General features: G+C 47.7%; 2 protein-coding genes across 2 annotated transcripts; both read left to right on the top strand.

Annotated features, from left to right (window-relative positions):
- Positions 1-369: 369 nt before the first annotated feature.
- Positions 370-5299, top strand: LOC120909535 (gastrula zinc finger protein XlCGF26.1-like). Its single transcript, XM_040321309.1, has 5 exons — positions 370-417; positions 498-689; positions 815-950; positions 2952-4553; positions 4687-5299. Exons 2-4 carry the CDS (start codon positions 570-572, stop codon positions 4181-4183), a joined length of 1488 nt encoding a protein of 495 aa, XP_040177243.1. The 5' UTR covers positions 370-417; positions 498-569; the 3' UTR covers positions 4184-4553; positions 4687-5299.
- Positions 5300-12213: 6914 nt separating this feature from the next.
- On the top strand, positions 12214-21073 carry LOC120909536 (zinc finger protein OZF-like). Its single transcript, XM_040321310.1, has 4 exons — positions 12214-12314; positions 16494-16705; positions 16811-16955; positions 19718-21073. The coding sequence occupies exons 2-4, from the start codon at positions 16613-16615 to the stop codon at positions 20944-20946; spliced, it is 1467 nt and encodes a 488-aa protein (XP_040177244.1). The 5' UTR covers positions 12214-12314; positions 16494-16612; the 3' UTR covers positions 20947-21073.
- Positions 21074-25601: the final 4528 nt, after the last annotated feature.

The raw sequence follows: 25601 nt of genomic DNA, 5'->3' as shown, positions 1-25601 counted from the left end.
CGCCGCCGCAACTTAGGGCGCAAGTTCTTTCTGAATACGGAACTTGCGCCCAAAGTTACAGCGGCGTAACGTATCTAAGATACGTTACGCCGGCCGGATAGATACGCTCAGGTATCTGAATCCGGCCCAATGTAATCAGTCAGTGTGTGTGTTTCCTACAGATGGATCCAGCAATGGGAACCCACCAGAGAAATGTCCCCGTCCTCTGTATTCCCAGCTAACAGTGGGGCCCAAACTGTAGGGTGGTGCACATTATTGTAAAGGAGAGAGCAGTACGGAGGCTCCACCTAGATCCCCCATCATCTGGTAAACACATAGAAACAATGTATTCAGTCAGTGTGTGTGTTTCCTACAGATGGATCCAGTAATGGGAACCCACCAGAGAGATGTACCCAGGACCCCCCTCACCAGGATCAGGTAGATGAGGAACAATTGTTGATAGTTATGATTTATACACAAGTTTGTTTGTTACGATAAATGTTTTATTATATATTTAGAAAGGAAATTTCGAGGATTTTAATATCATTATCAAAGAAGAGTTTAAAGAGGAGGACGATGAGTATGGCGTGATGGAGTTTTCCGAAGGACACGCAGATCTCTATAAGGATGTTAGGAAGGAGCCAACGAAGAGACGTCTTTGTTCTCGGGATTCCACACAGGAAGGTCACACCATCCCCCACCATCATCAGGTAGGTGGAGTTGAGGAGATGTGGAGATGATGTGTGGACTCTACAAGATGATATTTTCTATGTGATCTCACATCATAAATACTTCTATGTTACAGATGTTATTTTCTGCCATTCTGTTGGTTTAGGGTGAAGATCTGATGATCATAAAGACTGAGTGTGACGTAGAAGAGACGTATGTGAGGGATGATCAGCAATATACGGAGGAGGCTGGAATGACGAGGACATTCATAGAGGAGGACACTCCTACAGAGATCAGCACAGGTGACCCATAATATATTCTTCTCTTATCTCTGCTCTGTTTGTAGGCAGGGGTCCCTCTTTAGAAGATATGTTCCTTCAAAGAAGGAGAATGAGTTCATTTGCTCCAGTCAGTGTCATTTAAATACTCTGAGTGGAGCTTGGCTAGAAGGAGCACTGCCTGGCTGATAGGAAGATAGGCAATAAAGAAAGAGCCTAGAGTGGGGGGCTCCAAACTGTGGCCCAGGAGCCGGATGTGGCCCTTTGCTAGCCTTTATCCAGACCTTGGGGCACTATTCCTCCCAATGACATCAACAATGGACCACTATTTCTTCCTCTGACACCAACAATGGGGCACTAGTCATTCTACTGTCACCAACAATGATGCACTATTTTTTCCACTGACACCATGGATGGAGTATTATTCTTCCCATTGACACCAATGACTGGACACTATTCCTCCCACTGACACCAATGACGGGACACTATTCCTCCCACTGATACCAATGATGAGACACTATTCCTCCCACTGATACCAATGATAGGACACTATTCATCCCACTGACACCAATGATGAGACACTATTCCTCCCACTGACACCAATGATGAGACACTATTCCTCCCACTGACACCAATGATGAGACACTATTCCTCCCACTGACACCAATGATGGGACACTATTCATCCCACTGACACCAATGATGAGACACTATTCCTCCCACTGACACCAATGATGGGACACTATTCATCCCACTGATTCCAATGATGAGACACTATTCTTTCCACTGACACCAATGATGGGGCACTATTCCTCCCACTGACACCAATGACGGGACACTATTCCTCCCACTGATACCAATGATGAGACACTATTCCTCCCACTGATACCAATGATAGGACACTATTCATCCCACTGACACCAATGATGAGACACTATTCCTCCCACTGACACCAATGATGAGACACTATTCCTCCCACTGACACCAATGATGAGACACTATTCCTCCCACTGACACCAATGATGGGACACTATTCATCCCACTGACACCAATGATGAGACACTATTCCTCCCACTGACACCAATGATGGGACACTATTCATCCCACTGATTCCAATGATGAGACACTATTCTTTCCACTGACACCAATGATGGGGCACTATTCCTCCCACTGACACCAATGATGGGACACTATTCCTCCCACTGATACCAATGATGGGACACTATTCCTCCCACTGACACCAATAATGGGACACTATATAGGCATGGGCACAGTGAGGCATGGACACAGTGAGGCATGCACATGGGCACAGTGAGGCATGCACATGGACACAGTGAGGCATGGGCACAGTGAGGCATGGACACAGTGAGGCATGGGCATAGTGAGGCGTGAGGCATGGGCACAGTGAGGCATGGACGCATGAGGCATGCACATGGGCATAGTGAGGGATGCAGATGGACACCCTAGGCTTATACTCGAGTCAATAAGTTTTCCCAGTTTTTTGTGGTAAAATTAGGTGCCTCGGCTTATACTCGAGTATATACGGTAGTTATTTCAGATTTTTGTTCTTATTTTCGGATTTCCTGAATTTACGAATTTCTGGATTTTTGAATTTTCTGATTTTCGAATTTATGAATTTTCGGATTTCCTCATTTCCAGATGATCTAATTTCAGAATTTTCAAATTTCCAGATTTACCAATTTCCAGATTTACCAATTTCCAGATTTACCGAAAATTTGAATTTACGAAAATTAGAGTTTACGAAAATTAGAATTTACGAAAATTTGAATTTACGAATATTCGGAAAAATGTGTTAAACGGGTTTTTGTTAATTCGGATATTAACGAATTTGTCGAAATTCGTTGAAAAACGAATTCGGAACGAAATGAATTACACATGTCTACTGTTCAGGTAAATCTACCTGATCCAGATTAAATTCCGGTTTAGGTGAACAGATCTATCGATGACGTTTTTCATATTTTTTCCATCAAGGAACTCTCAAATAATCGTCTCGCTTTCTTTCCAGATTGTAAAATTGAAGATAAGGAAACCACAGGAGATTTTGGTGGACTTCACAACGTGGATGGACAATGGGATCCTTCTGACTCCGAGGAGTTTCATCCCGTGAGGGTTGGCGACGATATTCAGGAGGAGACGCCATTTTCCTACCCTGAATGTGCGGAAAGTTTTACCTTTGAACCAGGTCTCTACGCAAATCCGAGTTCTCAAGCGCCGGAGAAGCCGCATGCCTGCCCCGAATGCGGGAAATGTTTTACCACAAGATCGCTAGTGGTCAGGCATCAAAAAACTCACACCGGGGAGAAGCCGTTTTCCTGCTCTCAGTGTGGAAAATGTTATTCACAATCATCAAAACTTATCAGACATCGCAGATCCCACACGGGGGAGAAGCCATTTTCCTGCCCTGAGTGCGGGAAATGTTTTATTACGAAATCAGAACTTGGCACACATCAAAGATCCCACACGGGGGAGAAGCCGTTTTCCTGCCTTGAGTGCGGAAAATGTTTTGCACAAAAATCAAAACTTTCCAGGCATCAAAGATGTCACTCGGGTGAAAAGCCATTTTCCTGCCTTGAGTGCGGGAAATGTTACGCAATGAGATATGACCTAGTCGTACATCTGAGATCTCACTCGGAGGTGAGGCAGTATTCCTGCTCCGAGTGCGGGAAATGTTTTAAAGAGAAGGCCCACCTCTACACTCATCAGAAAATTCACACGGGGGAGAAGCCGTTTTCCTGCCCTGAGTGCGGGAAACGCTTTACAGAGCTATATCAGCTTAAAAGTCATAAGAAAACTCACACGGGAGAGAAGCCTTATTCCTGTTCTGAGTGCAGAAAAGGTTTTTCACAGAAGGCCCATCTTTTCAGACATCTGAGCATGCACACGGGGGAGAAGCCGTTCCCCTGCTCTGAGTGCGGGAAGTGTTTCGTCAGCAAATCGCACCTTGATAGGCACCAAAGGATTCACACGGGGGAGAGGCCATATTCGTGTCCCGAGTGCGGGAAAAGTTATGCACAGAAGTGCCATCTTACCAAACACCAGAAAGACCATTTGAGTGAGAAGCCATATTCTTGCTCTGAGTGCGGGAAAAGTTTTTCACATAAGTTGCTACTAGACAGACATTACCGAACCCACTTGGGCGAGAAGCCGTATTCCTGTCCCGACTGCGGCAAATGCTTTCCCTTTAAGTCTTATGTTCTCAGACATCAGAAGAGCCACAGAACCGTTCAGGTGCGTTAGTGCCCACGTGATCTCCTCTAATCTCCGTACTGTGAGAAAAACTGTATTAGGAAGTTCACTAAGCGCACCAGAGTTCACAAAGTTCTGTCTGGCTTTCTCCTCTAAAAGAGTGAAGGTGGGGCAGGCAGTGGCGGCTGGTGTTTGCTCCTTGGGGGGGGCGCCAAACAATCCTCCCATAGCCACCCCTCCCTCAGGTCGGCCGGGTCACGGAGCCTCCCGCTCCTCCCCGGGTCGGTCAGTCAGTCAGTAGCCGGGGGCCCCACACTTACCCCCATCTCGCGGGCGGTGGCTTCCTCGCTTCCCCTGCGTCTTGTCCCTCCTCCTGGCGGCCAATCCGATCGGATCTCCGATCGGGCCAATCGGGTGACGGGTCTCAGGGGAACAAAACAGGAAGCGCCACCTAAGTGCAATATGTTGGTCACAATTTATTTGGTTAAAAGGGAAATGCACTTACAAACATGTATAAAAAACGAGCTCATCTGTGTGCTGTAATCACAGTGGAGTCCGGTCTCAGGTGCATAGTTCCAAAAATATCCATTGCATCAAATCAATGAGAATGAAAGTGGTTTCTGCAATATACATAAAAGAAACCAGAGGGCGCCCATTAAGTGCAGCGTATAGGAAAATATATTATTGAAAAAAATAAAAGCTACAAAGTCTAAAGGTCCAAAAATGTCTGTGGCAGCTCCTCAATGAGACTGAAGTGGTTTATAAAATAAACTACATGGCGCCATATAAGTGCAGTGTATAGGAAAATACTTTTTCTTAAATAAAAGGTCCAAAAATATGAGACTGAAGTGATCTCTGCAATATATAAAAGAAACCAGAGGGCGCCCATTAAGTGCAGCGTATAGGAAAAGACTTAAAAATAACAAGTGGCAACTCACAAGGTGCGTAAGGATGAGAGCGTGTCATCCACCAAGTGCGGTTAGCTATTGAGCCTCGGTGTGTTGTCGGGAGCGGAGTTGGACACCAGACACGAAACCGGCAACCCTGGAGACAGCTTGGTGGGCAATGGACTGCACAAGACCAGACGTGACGTCACACCTAGGAGGGACGAAACGTGGGGGCGCGGCTACATGTCTCCTTTTTTTCCAAGCAGTTACGATCGGAAACATGTAGTGTGACGTCACTTCCGGGTGGCGCCAGGATTTCCGGTTTTGTGTCTGGTGTCCTACTCCGCTCCTGACGGCTGCATCTGCTTCCTGTCTTCTGAAGACACGCCAAGGCACTCCGTGTGATCAGGTTGTAGCTCAGCTGTATCCCTTCCTGCTCCATATTCGATCATTCCTCGTGATTGATAAAATGGTGACTTTAGATTGTGATTAAAACATTTTGTTTTTTATTGTATTCTTTTGTCTGAGTGTTTTTGTTTTTTAGTTTTTGTATGAGCCGACTCCTCCCCCTTCTCATAAATCTCAGGACGTCTGTAGTAGACTCCAATGATAAGTCCATCAGTTCATAGACCCGTCTATCATTCCTCCTGTAATTCCTCCTCCGCACCATCACCACCTCCAACCACACCCCTAACACCACCTCCATCCACACCCCCATCACCATCACCACCTCCATCCACACCCCCATCACCATCACCACCTCCATCCACACCCCCATCACCATCACCACCTCCATCCACACCCCCATCACCACCTCCAACCACACCCCCATCACCACCTCCAACCACACCCCCTTCAACCACACCCCCATCACCACCTCCAACCACACCCCCATCACCACCTCCAACCACACCCCCATCACCACCTCCAACCACATCACCACCTCCAACCACACCCCCATCACCACCTCCATCCACACCACCTTCAACCACATCACCATCATCAACTCCAACCACATCACCATCACCACCTCCATCCACATCACCCTCACCATCTCCAACCACATCACCACCTCCAACCACACCCCCATCACCATCACCACCTCCAACCACACCCCCATCACCACCTCCATCCACACCCCCATCACCACCTTCAACCACATCACCATCACCAACTCCAACCACATCACCACCTCCAACCACAAGATCATCTTTCTTCCTCACTATCACATCACATCTAACATAGAGAAACCCCCCTCCATCTTTTCTATGTCCCGTGTCCCTCTAAACAAGAGGATGCTTGAATACAAACAGCCCAGTCTTGTGAGGAGTCAAGCCGTGTTTCTGGAACACCAACTAAGTTCTCAGATCTGTATGATGAAATGTTCTTCTCTTTTCCTTTTTCTAACACTACAAGTAAGGCCCATTCTGTAGGTTTCAGTTTTAGTCCTAATCTTGTGTCTTAGTAGTTTTGGTTTTACCGGCTTGTACTTGTTGGAACAGCCGACTCCTCCCCCTTCTCATAAATCTCAGGACGTCTGTAGTAGACTCCAATGATAAGTCCATCAGTTCATAGACCGTCTATCATTCCTCCCGTAATTCCTCCTCCGCACCATCACCACCTCCATCCACACCCCCATCACCATCACCACCTCCATCCACACCCCCATCACCACCTCCATCCACACCCCCATCACCACCTCCATCCACACCCCCATCACCACCTTCATCACCATCACCACCTCCATCCACATCACCACCTCCAACCACAACATCATCTTTCTTCCTCACTTTCACATCACATCTAACATAGAGAAACTCCCGTTCATCTTTCTATGTCCCGTGTCCCTCTAAACAAGAGGATCAGCATGAATATAAATGGCCCAGTCTTGTGAGGAGTCAAGCCTTGTTTCTGGAACATCAACCACATCTCCAACCACAAGATCATCTTTCTTTCTCACTTCCACATCACATCTAACATAGAAAAACCCCCCTCCATCTTTTCTATGTCTCGTGTCCCTCTAAAAACTTCTGAAAGAATGTAACGACATCTTGGCACCGACCATAACACATCTTATAAATCAATCCTTCAACTAAGATACAGTGCTGATCTCCCTCAAGGAAGGCATTATAAAACCCCTCCAAAAGAAACCGAACCTCGACCCCAAAGACCCTAATCACAGCAGACCGGTAACACCATCTCGAAGATCTTGGAGAAAGAGGTAGTACAACAGTTACAACTCAATTTGTACACCTACAAACTCTTGGACCCACTACAGTCAGGATTCCGTCCTGGCCACGGGACAGAAACAGCTCTTCTAAAAATATGGGACGATGCCCTCGAAGCTGCAGATGACGGAGAATCGTGTCTCCTGGTGCTACTGGACCTTAGCGAAGCTTTCGACACAGTAGACCACAAAATACTGCTCACCCGTCTCACAGAAGTAGCCGGAGTCACAGACTCAGATCTACCCTGGTTCACATCCTTTCTAGAGAATCGATCCCAGACAGTGAAGCTAGGGGCGTTCCCTCAAACTTAATGGATCAAAAACAGAACTTCTCCTTCTCCACGCAAATCACTGGCTTGTCAGAACTGATAGCCCGCCAACTACTGCCATATAAACTGGTGGAGTCGTAAATTTGTGGCCATTGGAACACCACAATGGAAGGTCCCAGGAAGGAAGTTTTTTTCACAGAAGGGCATCCCAGAGCTTTATGGCCACGTTCAGCGGCAAGTGAATGTTTCTCTGGCACACAGTGTCAGTGCCAAGATACATCTGACCACAGACATGTGGTCTAGAAAACACGGGCAGGGAAGGTATATAACTTTTACTGCCCACTGGGTGAACCTTATGACGGCCGTCAAGCATGTAACCAGTGGCACCCATGTAGATTTGGTTTTACCACCACGGATTGCATGCAGGCCTGCCTCTTCTTTTCCTCCTACTCCATCCTCCCTCTCCTCCTCGACTGACTCCTCCTTTTCCGATGCTACCGTCTCTTCTGCTGCGCCACCCAAGATCCCCAGAACCTATTCGACATGCCAGGTGAGACGTTGCCATGCTGTGCTGCATCTGTTGTGCCTGGAAGACAAGAGCCACACTGGTCCTGCACTCCTTTCAGCTTTGCGTTCACAGGCAGATCAGTGGCTAACACCGCTCAATTTGACAGTTGGTAAAGTGGTGTGTGACAACAGTGCCAATCTGCTGAGCGTGCTGAAACAGGGCAAAATTACACACGTGCCATGCATGGCACACGTCCTGAACTTGGTCGTGCAGCGATTCGTTGCCAAATACCCTGGGATCCAGGACGTCTTGCGGCAGGCCAGGAAATTGTCGGCCCATTTCAGAAGATCTTATACGGCCTTGGCTCGCCTTGCTGACATTCAGCGGCGACACAACCTGCCCGTCAGACGTCTTATTTGTGACTGCAACTCAACATTGTATATGCTTGATCCAGCAGAAACGTGCAGTTGACGACTACCTGTACGAACTCTGCCGCAGGACAGGTTCTGGGGAGCTTGTTTTTGTTTTTTGCACCGTGCCAGTGGCTGCTCATGGGCGACACATGCAAACTTCTGTGACCATTTGATGAGATCACCAAACTGGTCAGTCGCAGCCAGGGCGCAGTGACATCGTACCTTACGCCTTCTTTCTGGAGCGTGCATTGCGTCGTGTCATTGATCAAGCCGTCGAGGAGCAGGAAGATGAGGAAGTCGCAATGCTGGATGAATTCCCAGGGGGGGCAACTCCACCTGAGACAAGTCAACAACGGGAGTCTGAAGAGGAGTCAGAGGAGGATGGTCCTGTCCCGTGTCCCCGCTGTACTCCTTCTATAACACGAGGTGTGAGGTGGGCCCCGCTCCTGTCATCGCATCCTATGGTGGAGAGAGAGAGAGAGATGAGCTTTCTATGGGTGGGGGCCGAGGAGGACAGGAGGAGAGGACGATGAATAAGAGGACTCGAGGACTGGGAGTCACATGCCTGATGTTGGTGCCTTGCCCTGTAGAGAAATAGGGCACAGAAGGACGATACTGCCTGTTAGGACTGGGGGGGGGGGGGTGGTGAAGCCGTGAAGGGGTCACATGCTTCGCCCTGTGGAGAAATAGGACACAGAAGGAGGACACTGCCTGTCACACAGATGTGCCTGTGGACTGGAGGGGCACAGAAGGATACCGAAGGGGAGCAGAGAAGGAACCTACCACATCTGCAGTCTCTGTCCTCCCCCTCCTGTACCATGTCCGCAGTCTCTGTCCTCCACCTCCTGTACCATGTCCGCAGTCTCTGTCCTCTCCCTCCTGTACCATGTCCACAGTCTCTGTCCTCCCCCTCCTGTACCATGTCCGCAGTCTCTGTCCTCCCCCTCCTGTACCATGTCCGCAGTCTCTGCCATCCACCTCCTGTACCATGTCCGCAGTCTCTGCCATCCCCCTCCTGTACCATGTCCGCAGCCTCTGTCCTCCACCTCCTGTACCATGTCCGCAGCCTCTGTCCTCCACCTCCTGTACCATGTCCGCAGTCTCTGTCCTCCCCCTCCTGTACCATGTCCGCAGTCTCTGTCCTCCACCTCCTGTACCATGTCCGCAGCCTCTGTCCTCCACCTCCTGTACCATGTCCGCAGTCTCTGTCCTCTCCCTCCTGTACCATGTCCACAGTCTCTGTCCTCCACCTCCTGTACCATGTCTGCAGTCTCTGTCCTCCACCTCCTGTACCATGTCCGCAGTCTCTGTCCTCCCCCTCCTGTACCATGTCCGCAGTCTCTGTCCTCCCCCTCCTGTACCATGTCCGCAGCCTCTGTCCTCCACCTCCTGTACCATGTCCACAGTCTCTGTCCTCCCCCTCCTGTACCATGTCCGCAGTCTCTGTCCTCCCCCCTCCTGTACCATGTCCGCTGTCTCTGTCCTCCACCTCCTGTACCATATCCGCAGTCTCTGTCATCCCCCTCCTGTACCATGTCCGCAGCCTCTGTCCTCCACCTCCTGTACCATGTCCGCAGTCTCTGTCCTCCCCCTCCTGTACCATGTCCGCAGTCTCTGTCCTCCCCCTCCTGTACCATGTCCGCAGTCTCTGTCCTCCCCTCCTGTACCATGTCCGCTGTCTCTGTCCTCCCCCTCCTGTACCATATCCGCAGCCTCTGTCCTCCCCCTCCTGTACCATGTCCGCAGTCTCTGTCCTCCACCTCCTGTACCATGTCTCCGCAGTCTCTGTCATCCCCCTCCTGTACCATGTCCCCAGTCTCTGTCATCCCCCTCCTGTACCATGTCCGCAGTCTCTGTCCTCCACCTCCTGTACCATGTCCGCAGCCTCTGTCCTCCACCTCCTGTACCATGTCCGCAGTCTCTGTCCTCCACCTCCTGTACCATGTCCGCAGTCTCTGTCCCCCACCTCCTGTACCATGTCCGCAGTCTCTGTCCTCCCCCTCCTGTACCATGTCCGCAGCCTCTGTCCTCCACCTCCTGTACCATGTCCGCAGTCTCTGTCCTCCCCCTCCTGTACCATGTCCGCAGTCTCTGTCCTCCACCTCCTGTACCATGTCCGCAGCCTCTGTCCTCCACCTCCTGTACCATGTCCACAGTCTCTGTCCTCCCCCTCCTGTACCATGTCCGCAGTCTCTGTCCTCCCCCTCCTGTACCATGTCCGCAGTCTGTGTCCTCCACCTCCTGTACCATGTCCACAGTCTCTGTCCTCCCCCTCCTGTACCATGTCCACAGTCTCTGTCCTCCCCCTCCTGTACCATGTCCGCAGTCTCTGTCCTCCCCCTCCTGTACCATGTCCGCAGTCTCTGTCCTCCACCTCCTGTACCATGTCCGCAGTCTCTGTCCGGGATGGGGGTCTCGAGAGGAGTCGGACGTGTGTGGACTGTGGAAGTTAGACTACAGGATAAAACCAGAGCCACCAAGCTGGAGCCATCTGACTGGGCCCTGCGCGGCACACCTAAGAGGTCAGTGATAGTTAGTGTTGCTCACGAATATTCGTATTGCGAATATTCGGCTCGAATATGGCATATTCGAGTATTCGCGAATATCTAGAATTTCGCGGCCAATATTCGCTATTCCGAATATAAAAAAAAAAATTTGAAATTTCGTTAATGCGAATTTATTGCCAACATTTTGCGAATTTTTTTTTTTTTCTGATTGGCTCTGATGCAAAAGAAGGGCGGAGAAAGTATTCTCGAATATTCGGAAATCGAATATTCAGAATATTTTATCAAAAAGAAAAAATGTTGTGAAATATTTTGACAACTGTGGTAGGAGAACTCTGATTGGCTCTGATGCAAAAGAAGGGCGGAGAAAGTATTCGCGAATATTCTGAAATCGAATATTGGTGATATTTTATCGAAATTTCGCTAATGCGAAATTGATTGCGAGAATATTCGCAAATACTTTCTCCACCCTTCTTTTGCATCAGAGCCAATCAGAAAAAAAAAAAAAAAAAAAATTCGCAAAATGTTCGCAATAAATTCGCATTAGCGAAATTTCACAATTTTTTTTTTTTTTTTAAATATCACGAATATTCGATTTTAGCGAATATTTCTCGAATATTCGGCTATATATTCGTGATATATTGCGAAATCGAATATGGCGTATTCCGCTCAACACTAGTGATAGTGGCGCCAGGCCAGTCTTTTGATGGTGTAAGGGGGAGTGAATACAATAATGTTAGGGGGCACTAATACAAAGGTTCCCCATTTATATTAGTACCCCCCCCCCTTACATTAGTGTATTCATGCTGCGGAAGTGGTCTCCAGAGTGGTCACCAGAGCACCCCCCCCCCCCCCTTACATCAGAGTTCCCCTTACATCATGATCTGCAGCATTCCCCTTTGCATAAGAGTTCCAAGAGTTCCGTTGCACTGTAAGGGGGAATCCTGCAGACTCTGATGTAAGGGCATCCTGCCAGAAAATATCATTTCAGGGGGTTGGCAACACTGTCCGGGGGTAGTGCTACATACATATCCTAGAAAACCCCACAACGTTCTATTAGCTTAGCAAACACATTATTTCTAAAGATCAAAATGTTTAGAATTTAAAAATTTGGGGAAATTTAGAAACATTTTGAAGCCAGCGTGGATATTATTTTATTGGTTAAAAATGAGAGTGCGTTAAACAGAACTGTAAACAGAGGACTGCCTATGCTGCAGAAATGAAATCCGCCACAAGGTGGCCATTGCAAATACTTTACGTGGAATGCAAAAAGACAGGAAGTGATGTCAGGAATAAACAGGAAGTTCCGGGTCAGAGGTGACTCGTCACTCTAGGGAAGTAGAGAGGACATCGCTGGAACTTGCAGCAGAGGAGGTAATAAGATATTTTATATTTACACCCAGTAACCCCGTCATGTCCGTCCTAAATATAGAACTATTTATCCAACTGTCCATCCAGAGCCTCTGGTTTATAGACCAGATACATCCTAAATATGGAGCCATTTATCCAACTGTCCATCCAGAGCCTCTGGTTTATAGACTGGATACATCCTAAATATAGAGCCATTTATCCAACTGTCCACCCAGAGCCTCTGGCTTATAGACCAGGTACATCCTAAATATAGAGCCATTTATCCAACTGTCCATCCAGAGCCTCTGGTTTATAGACTGGATACATCCTAAATATAGAGCCATTTATCCAACTGTCCATCGAGAGCCTCTGGTTTATAGACCAGATACATCCTAAATATAGAGCCATTTATCCAACTGTCCATCCAGAGCCTCTGGTTTATAGACCAGATACATCCTAAATATAGAACCATTTATCCAACTGTCCATCCAGAGCCTCTGGTTTATAGACCGGATACGTCCTAAATATTAGGGGTGCAACGGATCAAAAAACTCACGGTTCGGATCGTTCCTCGGATCAGGAGTCACAGATCGGATCATTTTTCGGATCGGCAAAAAAATTTAAAATAAATTCTCCCCCACTGTAATATCCACATCTCCACCCCCCCACTGTAATATCCACATCCCCCCACTGTAATATCCTTCCCCCCCCACTGTAATATCCACATCCCTCCCCCCCACTGTAATATCCACATCCCCCCCCCCACTGTAATATTCACATCCCCCCTCACTGTAATATCCACATCCCCCCCACTGTAATATCCACACCCCCCCCCCCACTGCAGTGGCGTCACCAGGGTTGGTGTCACCCTGTGCAGAAAAAAAATGGAGTCACCCCCCCTTCCACCAACTATAGTCCCCCCTCAGTAAAGAACCCCCTCGGTGCAGACACCCCCCTCTCAGTACAGACATCCCCCCCAGGTAGTACAGCCAGACCCCCCCCCAGGTAGTACAGCCAGACCCCCCCCCCAGGTAGTACAGCCAGACCCCCCCCCCAGGTAGTACAGACAGACCCCCCCAGGTAGTACAGACAGACCCCCCCCCAGGTAGTACAGCCAGACCCCCCCCAGAGGTAGTACAGCCAGACCCCCCCCAGAGGTAGTACAGCCAGACCCCCCCCCCAGAGGTAGTACAGCCAGACCCCCCCCCCAGAGGTAGTACAGCCAGACCCTCCCCCAGAGGTAGTACAGCCAGACCCCCCCCCCAGAGGTAGTACAGCCAGACCCCCCCCAGAGGTAGTACAGCCAGACCCCCCCCCAGAGGTAGTACAGCCAGACCCCCCCCCCCAGAGGTAGTAAAGCCAGACCCCCCCCCCCAGAGGTAGTACAGCCAGACCCCCCCCCCCAGAGGTAGTACAGCCAGACTCCCCCCCAGAGGTAGTACAGCCAGACTCCCCCCCCCCAGGTATTACAGCCAGACCCCGCCCCCAGAGGTAGTTCAGTCAGACCCCCCCCCCCCAGAGGTAGTACAGACAGACACCCCCAGTAGTATGACTCCCAGCGGTGTGTCCCACGAGTGCGGGCTCCTCCTCCTCTGTGGGTGTAAACAGAGAGAAGGGCCGCCACCGGGTGTACCAAGATGGCCACGGCTCAGGAGCTAGGCCGAAGCTGCTGCCTTTCCTAATGTTATGGCCGCCGCTCCGGAGCTAGGCCGAAGCCGCGGCCTTTCCTTATGTTATGGCCGCCGCTCCAGAGCTAGGCCGAAGCCGCGGCCTTTCCTTATGTTATGGCCGCGGTTTCCGGAGCTAGGCCGAAGCCGCGGCCATAACATTAGGAAAGGCCGCGGCTTCGGCCTAGCTCCTGAGCCGCGGCCATCTTGGTACACCCGGTGGAGGCCCTCCTCTCTGTTTACAGGCATACCCCACTTTACGTACATTCACAAATATGGACACATTGGCGTCTATGGGAAATCTTGGTCAGCTTGACATGGCACTGCTCCAAAACCATAAATGACATGGACACCAAACTTGAGGAGCACTGAGAGGGGACCCAGGACTACAACATACCTAAAAGTGGGGTATGCCTGTATAGAACCATTTATCCAACTGTCCACCCAGACACCACCAACAATGGGACACTGTTCCTCCCACTGACACCAATAATGGGGCTGTATTCCCACTGGGCCGGATTCAGATACATTGCAGTATCTGTCGGCGCGGTGTAACGTATCTCATATACGGTACGTCGCCGTAACTTAGGGCGCAAGTTCCATATGCAGAAAGAACTTGCGCCCTTAGTTACGGCGGCGTAACGTATGTGTGTCGGCGTAAGCCCGCCTAATTCAAATGGGGATGATGTGGGCGTGTTTTATGTAAAGTCACTGTGACCCCACGAACGTGAATGCGCCGTTCGTGAAAAATTCCCAGTGCGCATGCTCGAAATTACGCCGCAAGTCGTCATTGATTTAGACGTGAACGGAACTTACGTACAGCCCTATTCGTGAACGACTTACGCAAACGACGTAAAATTTTCAAAACTCGACGCGGGAACGACGTCCATACTTAACATTAGCTACGCCTCATATAGCAGGGGTAACTTTACGCCGGAAAAAGCCGAACGCAAACGACGTAAAAAAAATGTGCCGGCCGGACGTACGTTTCTGAATCGGCGTGTCTACCTAATTAGCATATTCATAGCGTAACTATACGGAAGCGCCACCTAGCGGCCAGCGTAAATATGCAGCCTAAGATACGACGGTGTAAGGCACTTACGCCGGTCGGATCTTAGGGGAATCTATGCGTAACTGATTCTCTGAATCAGTCGCATAGTTACGACGCCGCACACTCAGAGTTACGACGGCGTATCTCCTTTCTGAATCTGGCCCACTGATGCTAAGGCATTTTCTATCCCCGCTGGCCACAGTCTAGCTCCCCTGAAGTCGGAAGGACAGTAAATTGGCCCTTGGTTTAGAAAGTTTGAAGTAGACATGTGCACAGAATTTTTTTTAGTTTTTTAGTTCCGTTTCGTATCGTTCCGTAGGTTCGTTCCTGTTCGTTTTTCGTAAGACGCCCGTTTTCCTGTTCGTTCCCGTTCGTTTTTCGTACGACGTGATTTTTTCGTATTCCGATCGTTTCGTATTTTCGTTACCGTTTTATTTTCGTACATGCGGGATGGTTCGTTATTCTGTTTAATTCATGTTCGTTACTTGTTAGACAATAATTTTCATGAATTTTCGTCACTTTGTACTTTCGTAAATATATCGCGGGATTCGCGGCACTTTCAACACGCGGCTCATCCATATTAACTATTGTTAAGCCCCATACACTTGGTCAGACTTTTTTAACAACAAACATAAAAACGATCGTTTTACCGAACGTTCGTTCGTTTTTAAACTCCATCAGAAAACCATTTTTGGGTTCAAAAGTCTAGCCAACTGATCTCTCCCTTCAGACGAAAATCCACAGAAAAGTTTATTTGGCTTTACTGTACTACTCAGCACAAAAGAGAAGCTGCTTCACTAACTAACTACACTCACTGCCCATTCAAAAAAACGAAAATGACATCTTATAACAAAAGATTTGCATTCTGTATTTTGAAACCAAATTACGAACAGAAAAAAGGAATTCAGAATACAGAATACAAATCTTTTGTTATAGATGTCATATGAACATACAAACAGAAAAAGGATTCAAACAAAATACAGAATGAAAATCTTTTGTTAGATGTCATATGAACATACGACTGAAAATCAAAATACGAACAGAACAAGGATTCAAACAAAATAAAGAATGCAAGTCTTTTGTTATAGATGTCATATTCGTTCTTTTGCTGTTTTCGTTTTGTTGTATTTTCGTCGGATCGTTCGTTCGTATTTGCGGTTGTTCGTTATGCGACTCAATCGTAATCCCGTCGTTTTCGTATTTTGGTGCTTAAATTTTTTCGTATGTACACATTATTCTGCGGGTACGAAAATGAACATTTTCGTATGAAAATAACATTCGTACGAACGGGAATGCACATATCTAGTTTGAAGACCTCTGCCCTAGACTGTTCATTGGAGCCATTGTGAATGGACTGTTGCTTGGTGTGAATGGTGGCCTCTGCACTGTATAATGCATAATCAGTTAAAATCAGAGGCCCTTGCGGGGGGGCACTACATATATACAAGCTTGTTTGTTACAATAAATCCTTTATTATATACTTAGAGTGGAATCCTCGGGGATAATATTTTGGTGCTAACGAAGCGTTTAAAGTGGAAGACGAGACGTATGGTGAGACGAAGGTGCTTTCTGAAGGACACAAGGATCCCCATAAGGACATTACGATGGAGCCATCTGATAGAAGCAACTCACGAGAGGAAAGTCCCCGTCCTCGGGATTCCACACAGGAAGGTCCCACCATCCCTCACCATCATCAGGTAGGTAAATTTGGGGTCCAACCCAAGAACATTTCATGTTTGAGGTCTCCAGGTATTAGTGCTCACGTTTTGTGGATATTTCTTTTGATCCTTTGGTGGTTTTAGGGTGAGGAACAGATGGATATAAATGCCGAGGTGAAGAAGGAGGAAGAAGAAAAGACGGATGTGACGGGTGATCAGCAGAGTACGAAGGAGGATGTGGTTAAGGTTACAATCAAAGAGGAGGAATCTTCATCAGATATCAGCTCAGGCGAGTAATGGGCAGAAACTGCTTAGATTTTACGGCCCGGATTCAGAAACAATTTACGTCGGCGTATCTATTGATACGCCGCGTAAATTCTAGCATGCGCCGGCGTATCTTCTTTCTGTATTCAGAAAACAAGATACGCCAAAATTTTGCTAAGATACGACTGACGTAAGTCTCTTACGCCGTCGTATCTTAGTTGCATATTTACACTGGCCGCTAGATGGCGCTTCCGTATATTTACGCGTAGAATATGCAAATTAGGTAGATACGCCGATTCACGAACGTAGTTGCGCCCGGCGTCTCTATATGCATCGTTTACGTTAAGGCGTCGGACCGGCGTAAAGTTACCCCTGCTCTATGAGGCGTAGCCAATGTTAAGTATGGACGTCTGGACAGCTTCGAATTTTCCATTGTTTACGTCGTTTGCGTAAAACGTTCGCGAATAGGGCTTTGCTTAAGTGACGTTCACGTCAAAAGCATTGACTATTTGCGACGCGATTTGGAGCATGCGCACTGGGATACGGAAAGAACGTCAATTACGTGGGGTCATGATAGATTAACATACAACACACCCACTACCAGCCAAATTTGAATTGGGCGGGCTTACGCCGACACATTTACACTACGCCGCCGTAACGTAGGGTGCAAGTTCTTTCTGAATACGGAACTTGCGCCCTAAGTTACGTCGGCGTAGTGTATCTCAGATACGCTACGCCCGCCTACAACTTAGACTATTGTTTCTAAATCCGGGCCTAGAAGCTTAACCACTTCAGCCCAGGACCATTCGGCTGCCAAATGACCGGGCAACTTTTTTCCCCACAAATAGAGCTTCCTTTTGGTGGTATTTAATCACCTCTGCGTTTTTTTTTTTGCACTATAAACAAAAAAGGAGAAACGATTTAAAAAAAAATAAAACCAATATTTTTAACTTTTTGCTATAATAAATGTCCCTCAGTTTAGGCCGATACGTATTCTTCTACATATTTTTGTTAAAAAAAAAAACACAATAAGCGTTTATTGATCGGTTTGCGCAAAAAAAGTTATAGCGTCTATAAAATAGGGGATAGTTTTATGGCATTTTTATTAATATGTTTTTTACTAGTTATGGCGGCGATCAGCGATTTTTATCGTGACTGCGACATCATGGCGGACACTTTTGACGCCATTTTGGGACCATTGTCGTTTTTACAGCGATCAGTGCTATAAAAAATATGCACTAATTACTGTAAAAATTACGCTGGCAGTGAAGGGGTTAACCAGTAGGGGGCGCTGAAGGGGTTAAGTGTGTCCTAGGGAGTGATTCTAACGGTGTGGGGGCTGGGCTACAAGTGACACGACACTGATCACACTGATGACAGGGAGCAGTAGATCAGTGTCCTGTCACTAGGCAGAAGAGGGAAATGCCTTGTTTACAAAGGCATCTCCCCATTCTGCAGCTCCGTGACACGATCGTGGTACACCGGTGGACATTGAGTCTGCGGGTCCCGCAGTGGGCGCCCACAATGCCGCTTCTTAAAGGGGACGTACCTGTACGCCCATATGCCTACAGGAGCTATTGTGTTGACGTATATCATTGTGCACTGGTGAAAATACTGTCGATACTGTACACCATATGAAAGGTCCATCTCCATTCCTTAATATAATGTCATGTTCCCAACAAATTCGTTCAGCAAGGAAAAAAATTGAGGAGACTTAGAGGATGACCATAACAACATCATCAACGTATCTCCTCCACAGCTAAATGTTCCAAATAAAGGGTCCATCTCCATCCCTCAATATAACGTCATGTTCCCAACAAATGAGGAGGAGATACTGTACACCATATGAAGGGTCCATCTCCATTCCTCAATATAACGTCATGTTCCCAACAAATGAGGAGACACTGTACACCATATGAAAGGTCCATCTCTATTCCTCAATATAATATCATGTTCCCAACAAATGAGGAGGAGATACTGTACACCATATGAAAAATCCATCTCCATTCCTCAATATAACGTCATGTTCCCAACAAATGAGGGGGAGATATTGTACACCATATGAAAGGTCCATCTCCATTCCTCAATATAACGTCATGTTCCCAACAAATGAGGAGGAGATACTGTACACCATATGAAAGGTCCATCTCCATTCCTCAATATAACGTCATGTTCCCAACAAATGAGGAGGAGATACTGAGATTGCAGGCTTGGCTGGCTTAAATCAGGTTTGGTCTCCACCCAGAGACTGGCCACATTAATCACCTTGCAGGTGGACAGACAGAGATGGAGAAGGCCATATCAAAGGTCCATCTCCATTCCTCAATATAACGTCACTTTCCCAACAAATGAGGAGGAGATACTGTACACCATATGAAAGGTCCATCTCCATTCTCCAATATAACGTCATGTTCCCAACAAATGAGGAGGAGATACTGTACACCATATTAAAGGTCCATCTCCATTCCTCAATATAACGTCATGTTCCCAACAAATGAGGAGGAGATACTGTACACCATATAAAGGTCCATCTCCATTCCTCAATATAACGTCATGTTCCCAACAAATGAGGAGAAGATACTGTACACCATATGAAAGGTTCATCTCCATTCCTCAATATAATGTCATGTTCCCAACAAATGAGGAGGAGATACTGTACACCATATGAAAGGTCCATCTCCATTCCTCAATTCTTTTCCGGAGCCCTATGGAAAACCAGAATACGTAAATTGTGACTGGATAGTATAAATGTACATGCTTATACTGACAGACGTTTCTTTCCAGCAGATGGACAAAATGCCCATGGGAAGACACAGGAAGGGGAGAATCCATATTCATGTGAAGAGTGCGGTAAAAGTTTTACATGGAAGAGTGCCTTCACCAGGCACAAGCAGATTCACAACAATGATGGTCTTTTTTCCTGTCCAGATTGTGGCAAGTCCTTTAACCAAAAAGCATCTCTTACGCATCATCTGAAATTTCACTTAGATAAAGGTTTGTTGTCCTGCTCAGAGTGCGGCAAAGAGTTTAAGACCAAATATGAACTTCAGGTCCATTGGCGGGTTCACGCGGGTCGGGAGATCTTTTCGTGCTCGGAGTGCGACAAATGCTTCTCACAGAAAGGACACCTTCTTAGACACCAGAGAAGCCACACGGGCGAACGTCCTTTCCCGTGTTCGGTTTGCGGCAAATCCTTCTCAAGGAAATCGCATCTCCTTCGACACCAGAGAGGTCACACCGACGATCAATCCTTTCCGTGTTCAGAGTGCGGAAAAACTTTCTTACGGGAAGGACAGCTTCTTCGACACCAGAAAAGCCACAGGAGCGAACGTCGTCGTTTCCTCTGTTCGGATTGCGGAAAATCTTTCTCGCGGAAAACAGATCTCATTATCCATCACAGGAGTCACACGGGGGAACGCCCTTTTCTATGTTCAGAGTGCGGGAAATCCTTCCAACGGAAAACACAACTCCTTAGACACCAGAGAAGTCACACCAGGGAGCGTCCTTTTTCTTGCTTGGAGTGCGGAAAATCTTTCTCGCGGAAAGAATACGTTCTTATACACCAGAGAAGCCACACCGGCGAGCGCCCTTTCTCCTGCATAGAGTGCGGAAAAACCTTCACCCTAAAGGCGAGCCTTATCGCGCACCAGAAAAGTCACGAAGACGAGCATTATTTTTATTGCCTGGAGTGCCCGAAGTCCTTCAAAACGAAACCTCAACTCGCCTTACACCAGAAATTTCACGCCGGCCAGCGGGTCTTCTCCTGCCCGGAGTGCGAGACGTTGTTCTGTAGCAAGTCGAAACTTGATGCACACCAGCGGGTTCACACCGGCGAAAGGCCCTTTTCCTGCTCCGAGTGCGGGAAGCTTTTCGCGCAAAAGAAAAACCTGCAGTCTCATCAGAAGATCCATGCCGGAGAGAAGCCGTTCGGCTGCTTGGAGTGCGGAAAATGTTTCATACGGAAACAACATCTAGTTAAACACCAGAAAATGCACAACCGTCAAAAAAAATCGTAGCCAACCTCTCTGTAGACTGAATTCTTATTTTCATAGATGGGTTCTATCAACAAAAGATACAATTTATAGGGTCGGTTCGTCTAAAATTCCAGTCCATGGGGTGGTGTGATGGATTGAGGGTTGTTCCCTACATTCTGTGTTGCATTGTATTTCTTGGCGACTCCCTACGGGGGTGTTCCCATTCCTTGCCTTCTCCCCAACATAACATACATGACCCTTCAATGCAAATACCTGAACAGATGTCGGTACTATCCAAAAAGTGTCCGACGCATTTCGGCACGGAGCACCACCTTCATCAGGGCTCGCCCGACAAGCTGATGATAAAGTTTGAGCTTGGGAAAAATACCACTGTAGCTCCAGTTCACCTGTGGTTTGTCAATCAAGCCTTGATGAAAGGGAGTGCTTGACTGACAACAACATGAACAAACCAGAAGTGAATATAGAAAGTTCCTGACGCGCTTCGTCAGTCCAGGAGCACGCCCCTTTATCAGGGCTTGACTGACAACAATGTGAACAAACCAGAAGTGAACTGGATCTACTCTGGTATTTTTCCCAGTGTAAATTACAAGCACAGATTTTGTCACCGCTGCTAATTTAACCAGATACAACTAAAAGGTGAGGGTACAATCCAGAAAGTAGCGATGCGTTTCGGCGGTCCAGGAGCACGCCCCTTCATTAGAGCTGCTTGACAACGTCTGTGTTTGTGATTCACACTGGGGAAAATACCATTGTAGGTCCAGTTCACTTCTGGTTTGTTCACATTGTTGTCAGTCAAGCCCTGATGAAGGGGGTGCTTGACTGACATACACTATGAACATACCAGAAGCGTTTCGGCGGTCCAGGAGCACTCCCCTTCATCAGTGCTTGGCTAACAACAATGTGAACCAACCAGAAGTGAATCCAGAAAGTATCTGACGTGTTTCAGCCGTCCAGGAGCACGCCCCTTCATCAGGGCTTGGCTAACAACAATGTGGACCAACCAGAATTGAATCCAGAAAGTATCCGATGTGTTTCAGCAGTCCAGGAGCACGCCCCTTCATCAGGGCTTGGCTAACAACAATTTGAACCAACCAGAAGTGAATCCAGAAAGTATCCGACGTGTTTCAGCAGTCCAGGAGCACGCCCCTTCATCAGGGCTTGGCTAACAACAATGTGGACCAACCAGAATTGAATCCAGAAAGTATCCGACGTGTTTCAGCAGTCCAGGAGCACGCCCCTTCATCAGGGCTTGGCTAACAACAATGTGGACCAACCAGAATTGAATCCAGAAAGTATCCGACGTGTTTCAGCAGTCCAGGAGCACGCCCCTTCATCAGGGCTTGACTGACAACAATGTGAACAAACTGGAAGTGAACTGGACCTACACTGGTATTTTTCCCAGTGTAAATTACAAGCACAAATCTTGTCCCCGCTGCTAATTGGTCCATATACAACTTTATTTCATAAAAGGGTGAGGGTACAATCCAAAAAGTCACCAACGTGTTAAGTCTGTCCAGTAGCACTCCCTTCATCAGGGCGGCTGACAAGGTTTGTGCTTGTAATTCACACTGGCGAAAATACCATTGTAGGTCCAGTTCACCTCTGGTTTGTTCACATTGTTGTCAGCGTAGTATTGCATTTAGGATCCGACGGTGTAAGTGACTTACACCAGTCGGATCCTAGCCTAATTCTGGCGTATCTTGTTTTGAGAATACAAAACAATGATACACCGGCGGGATTTTCGAATTACGCCGGTGTATCTGTAGATACACCGGCGTAATTCTTTTGAGAATCTGGCCCTACAAGTTTAGAGTTACAGAAGAGGTCTAGAATTCTTGATCTCGCTCTAACGTTCACGGCGATACCTTACATGTGTGGTTTGAGCGTCGTTTACATATGTGGGCGTGACCTATGTATGCATTCGCTTCTGCGCGCAAGCACGCAGGGACGTGTTTTGTTTATTGTTTATTGTTTATTTTACTTTTATTTTTCTATTTTGACACTTTCTTTTTACTTTTTTTCATCACTTTTATTCCTATTACAAGGAATGTAAACATCCCTTGTAATAGGAATAGTGTGTGACAGGTCCTCTTTACAGTGAGATCTGGGGTCAATAAGTCCCCACATCTCGCCTCTAAGCTGGGAAGCCTGAAAAAATAAAAATGATCCTTACTTTCCAGCCGAGGCAGCATTTTTTCAAAAGCAGAGGCCGGGCGTGATGCCATAACATCGCGTAACATGTAAACATCCCTTGTAATAGGAATAGTGCGTGACAGGTCCTCTTTACAGTGAGATCTGGGGTCAATAAGTCCCCACATTTCGCCTCTAGGCTGGGAAGCCTGAAAAATAAAAATGATCCTTGCTTTCCAGCCGAGGCGGCAGCATTTTTTCAAAAGCAGAGGCCGGGCGTGACGTCATAACATCGCGTAACATGTAAACATCCCTTGTAATAGGAAGTGTGTGACAGGTCCTCTTTACAGTGAGATCTGAGGTCTATAAGTCCCCACATCTCTGACGTCATAACATTGAGCCCGGCCTCCGAAAAGATCATAGAGACATCCAAGGGCCATGGACCCACCACATTCTCTATGGTAAACTTCTGGCCTTGTCCAATTCCTTCTCCCTCTTGCTGATCATACGCGCGAGCCGGGAGAAGCACCGGAGAGCGCCGCTACCTGTAAGAATGATCAAGCGCATGATGTCAAACGATTGTGTGCACCCGATAAACGTAATACCCTATACTTTTCATAGGTGGCGCTCTAAAAGTCTACAAGATCATCAGTTTAGCATTTTGGGGGAGCTCGAGTGCTAAAATGATTGCTCTCACCCTGGCCGTGCATGGCGATATGTGACATGTGCATCGCATTCAACATTTTCATGCATAGGCACCCTGATGTGTGTGTGTTTTTACGTCTGTACATGCATGTATGTGGGGGTGGGGAACTTCAATTTTTTTTGTTGGGGGGGGGGGGGGGGGGGGTTAGGTGCTTGGGTGTAACATTTTAATTTTTTAGAATACATTTTTTAGTATAGTTAGTATAGGTGAAACGCGTCGAGCAAGGCTGGATATTGGGAGGAGACAATGCTGTTTGCAGTCATTTCATTAACTATTGAAAAATATGGTAAGAGGAACTAAGCGCACTGCGGTTGATTTTCTTTCACATTTTCAATGGAGAGCGAGCGGAGATGAACTATAGTGACCAGCCCCCAAATTACCAATATACAAGAGAGTCCAGAGCAGAGCTATTTCTGAAATGTGTCTGTTTTTCAAAAAATTGGTAGGAGTAATCTTTTTTGAAGCATCTTTGTAAATTATCAATGACAATAAATGTATCCATCTATCACTGTAATTTGTCCAAGCCGGTTTGCTTAAAAAATGTAGTGTGGATGGTGGAGGAGAGCTGTCGGAGAATGTAGTGTGGATGGTGGGAGGAGATCTGTCGGAGAATGTAGTGTGGATGGTGGAGGAGAGCTGTCGGAGAATGTGGTGTGGGAGGAGATCTGTCGGAGAATGTAGTGTGGATGGTGGGAGGAGAGCTGTCGGAGAATGTAGTGTGGATGGTGGGAGGAGATCTGTCAGAGAATGTAGTGTGGATGGTGGAGGAGAGCTGTCGGAGAATGTAGTGTGGATGGTGGGAGGAGATCTGTCGGAGAATGTAGTGTGGATGGTGGAGGAGATCTGTCGGAGAATGTAGTGTGGATGGTGGGAGGAGATCTGTCGGAGAATGGAGTGTGGATGGTGGAGGAGAGTTGTCGGAAGAATGTAGTGTGGATGGTGGAGGAGAGCTGTCGGAGAATGTAGTGTGGATGGTGGAGGAGAGCTGTCGGAGAATGTAGTGTGGATGGTGGAGGAGAGCTGTCGGAGAATGTAGTGTGGATGGTGGAGGAGATCTGTCGGAAAATGTAGTGTGGATGGTGGAGGAGAGCTGTCGGAGAATGTAGTGTGGATGGTGGAGGAGAGCTGTCGGAGAATGTAGTGTGGATGGTGGGAGGAGATCTGTCGGAGAATGTAGTGTGGATGGTGGAGGAGATCTGTCGGAGAATGTAGTGTGGATGGTGGGAGGAGATCTGTCGGAGAATGGAGTGTGGATGGTGGAGGAGAGTTGTCGGAAGAATGTAGTGTGGATGGTGGAGGAGAGCTGTCGGAGAATGTAGTGTGGATGGTGGAGGAGAGCTGTCGGAGAATGTAGTGTGGATGGTGGAGGAGAGCTGTCGGAGAATGTAGTGTGGATGGTGGAGGAGATCTGTCGGAAAATGTAGTGTGGATGGTGGAGGAGAGCTGTCGGAGAATGTAGTGTGGATGGTGGAGGAGAGCTGTCGGAGAATGTAGTGTGGATGGTGGGAGGAGAGCTGTCGGAGAATGTAGTGTGGATGGTGGAGGAGATCTGTCGGAGAATGTAGTGTGGATGGTGGAGGAGAGCTGTCGGAGAATGTGGTGGGGATGGTGGAGGAGATCTGTCGGAGAATGTAGTGTGGATGGTGGGGGAGATCTGTCGGAGAATGTAGTGTGGATGGTGGGAGAAGAGCTGTCGGAGAATGTAGTGTGGATGGTGGAGGAGATCTGTCGGAGAATGTAGTGTGGATGGTGGAGGAGAGCTGTCGGGAGAATGTAGTGTGGATGGTGGAGGAGAGCTGTCGGAGAATGTAGTGTGGATGGTGGGGGAGATCTGTCGGAG

This window comes from Rana temporaria, chromosome 8, assembly GCF_905171775.1.
Source record: "Rana temporaria chromosome 8, aRanTem1.1, whole genome shotgun sequence".
Lineage (NCBI taxonomy): Eukaryota > Metazoa > Chordata > Amphibia > Anura > Ranidae > Rana > Rana temporaria.
The sequence above is the reverse complement of the archived record's forward strand: the minus strand, read 5'-3'. Positions and strand labels throughout refer to the sequence as shown.

Coding starts and splice junctions, on each gene's coding strand:
- LOC120909535 (XM_040321309.1), top strand. CDS start 570: ATGGAGTTTTCCGAAGGACACGCAGATCTCTATAAGGATGTTAGGAAG. Junction 690..814: donor CCATCCCCCACCATCATCAG/GTAGGTGGAGTT, acceptor CTGTTGGTTTAG/GGTGAAGATCTGATGATCAT. Junction 951..2,951: donor TCCTACAGAGATCAGCACAG/GTGACCCATAAT, acceptor CTTTCTTTCCAG/ATTGTAAAATTGAAGATAAG.
- LOC120909536 (XM_040321310.1), top strand. CDS start 16,613: ATGGAGCCATCTGATAGAAGCAACTCACGAGAGGAAAGTCCCCGTCCT. Junction 16,706..16,810: donor CCATCCCTCACCATCATCAG/GTAGGTAAATTT, acceptor TGGTGGTTTTAG/GGTGAGGAACAGATGGATAT. Junction 16,956..19,717: donor TTCATCAGATATCAGCTCAG/GCGAGTAATGGG, acceptor TCTTTCCAGCAG/ATGGACAAAATGCCCATGGG.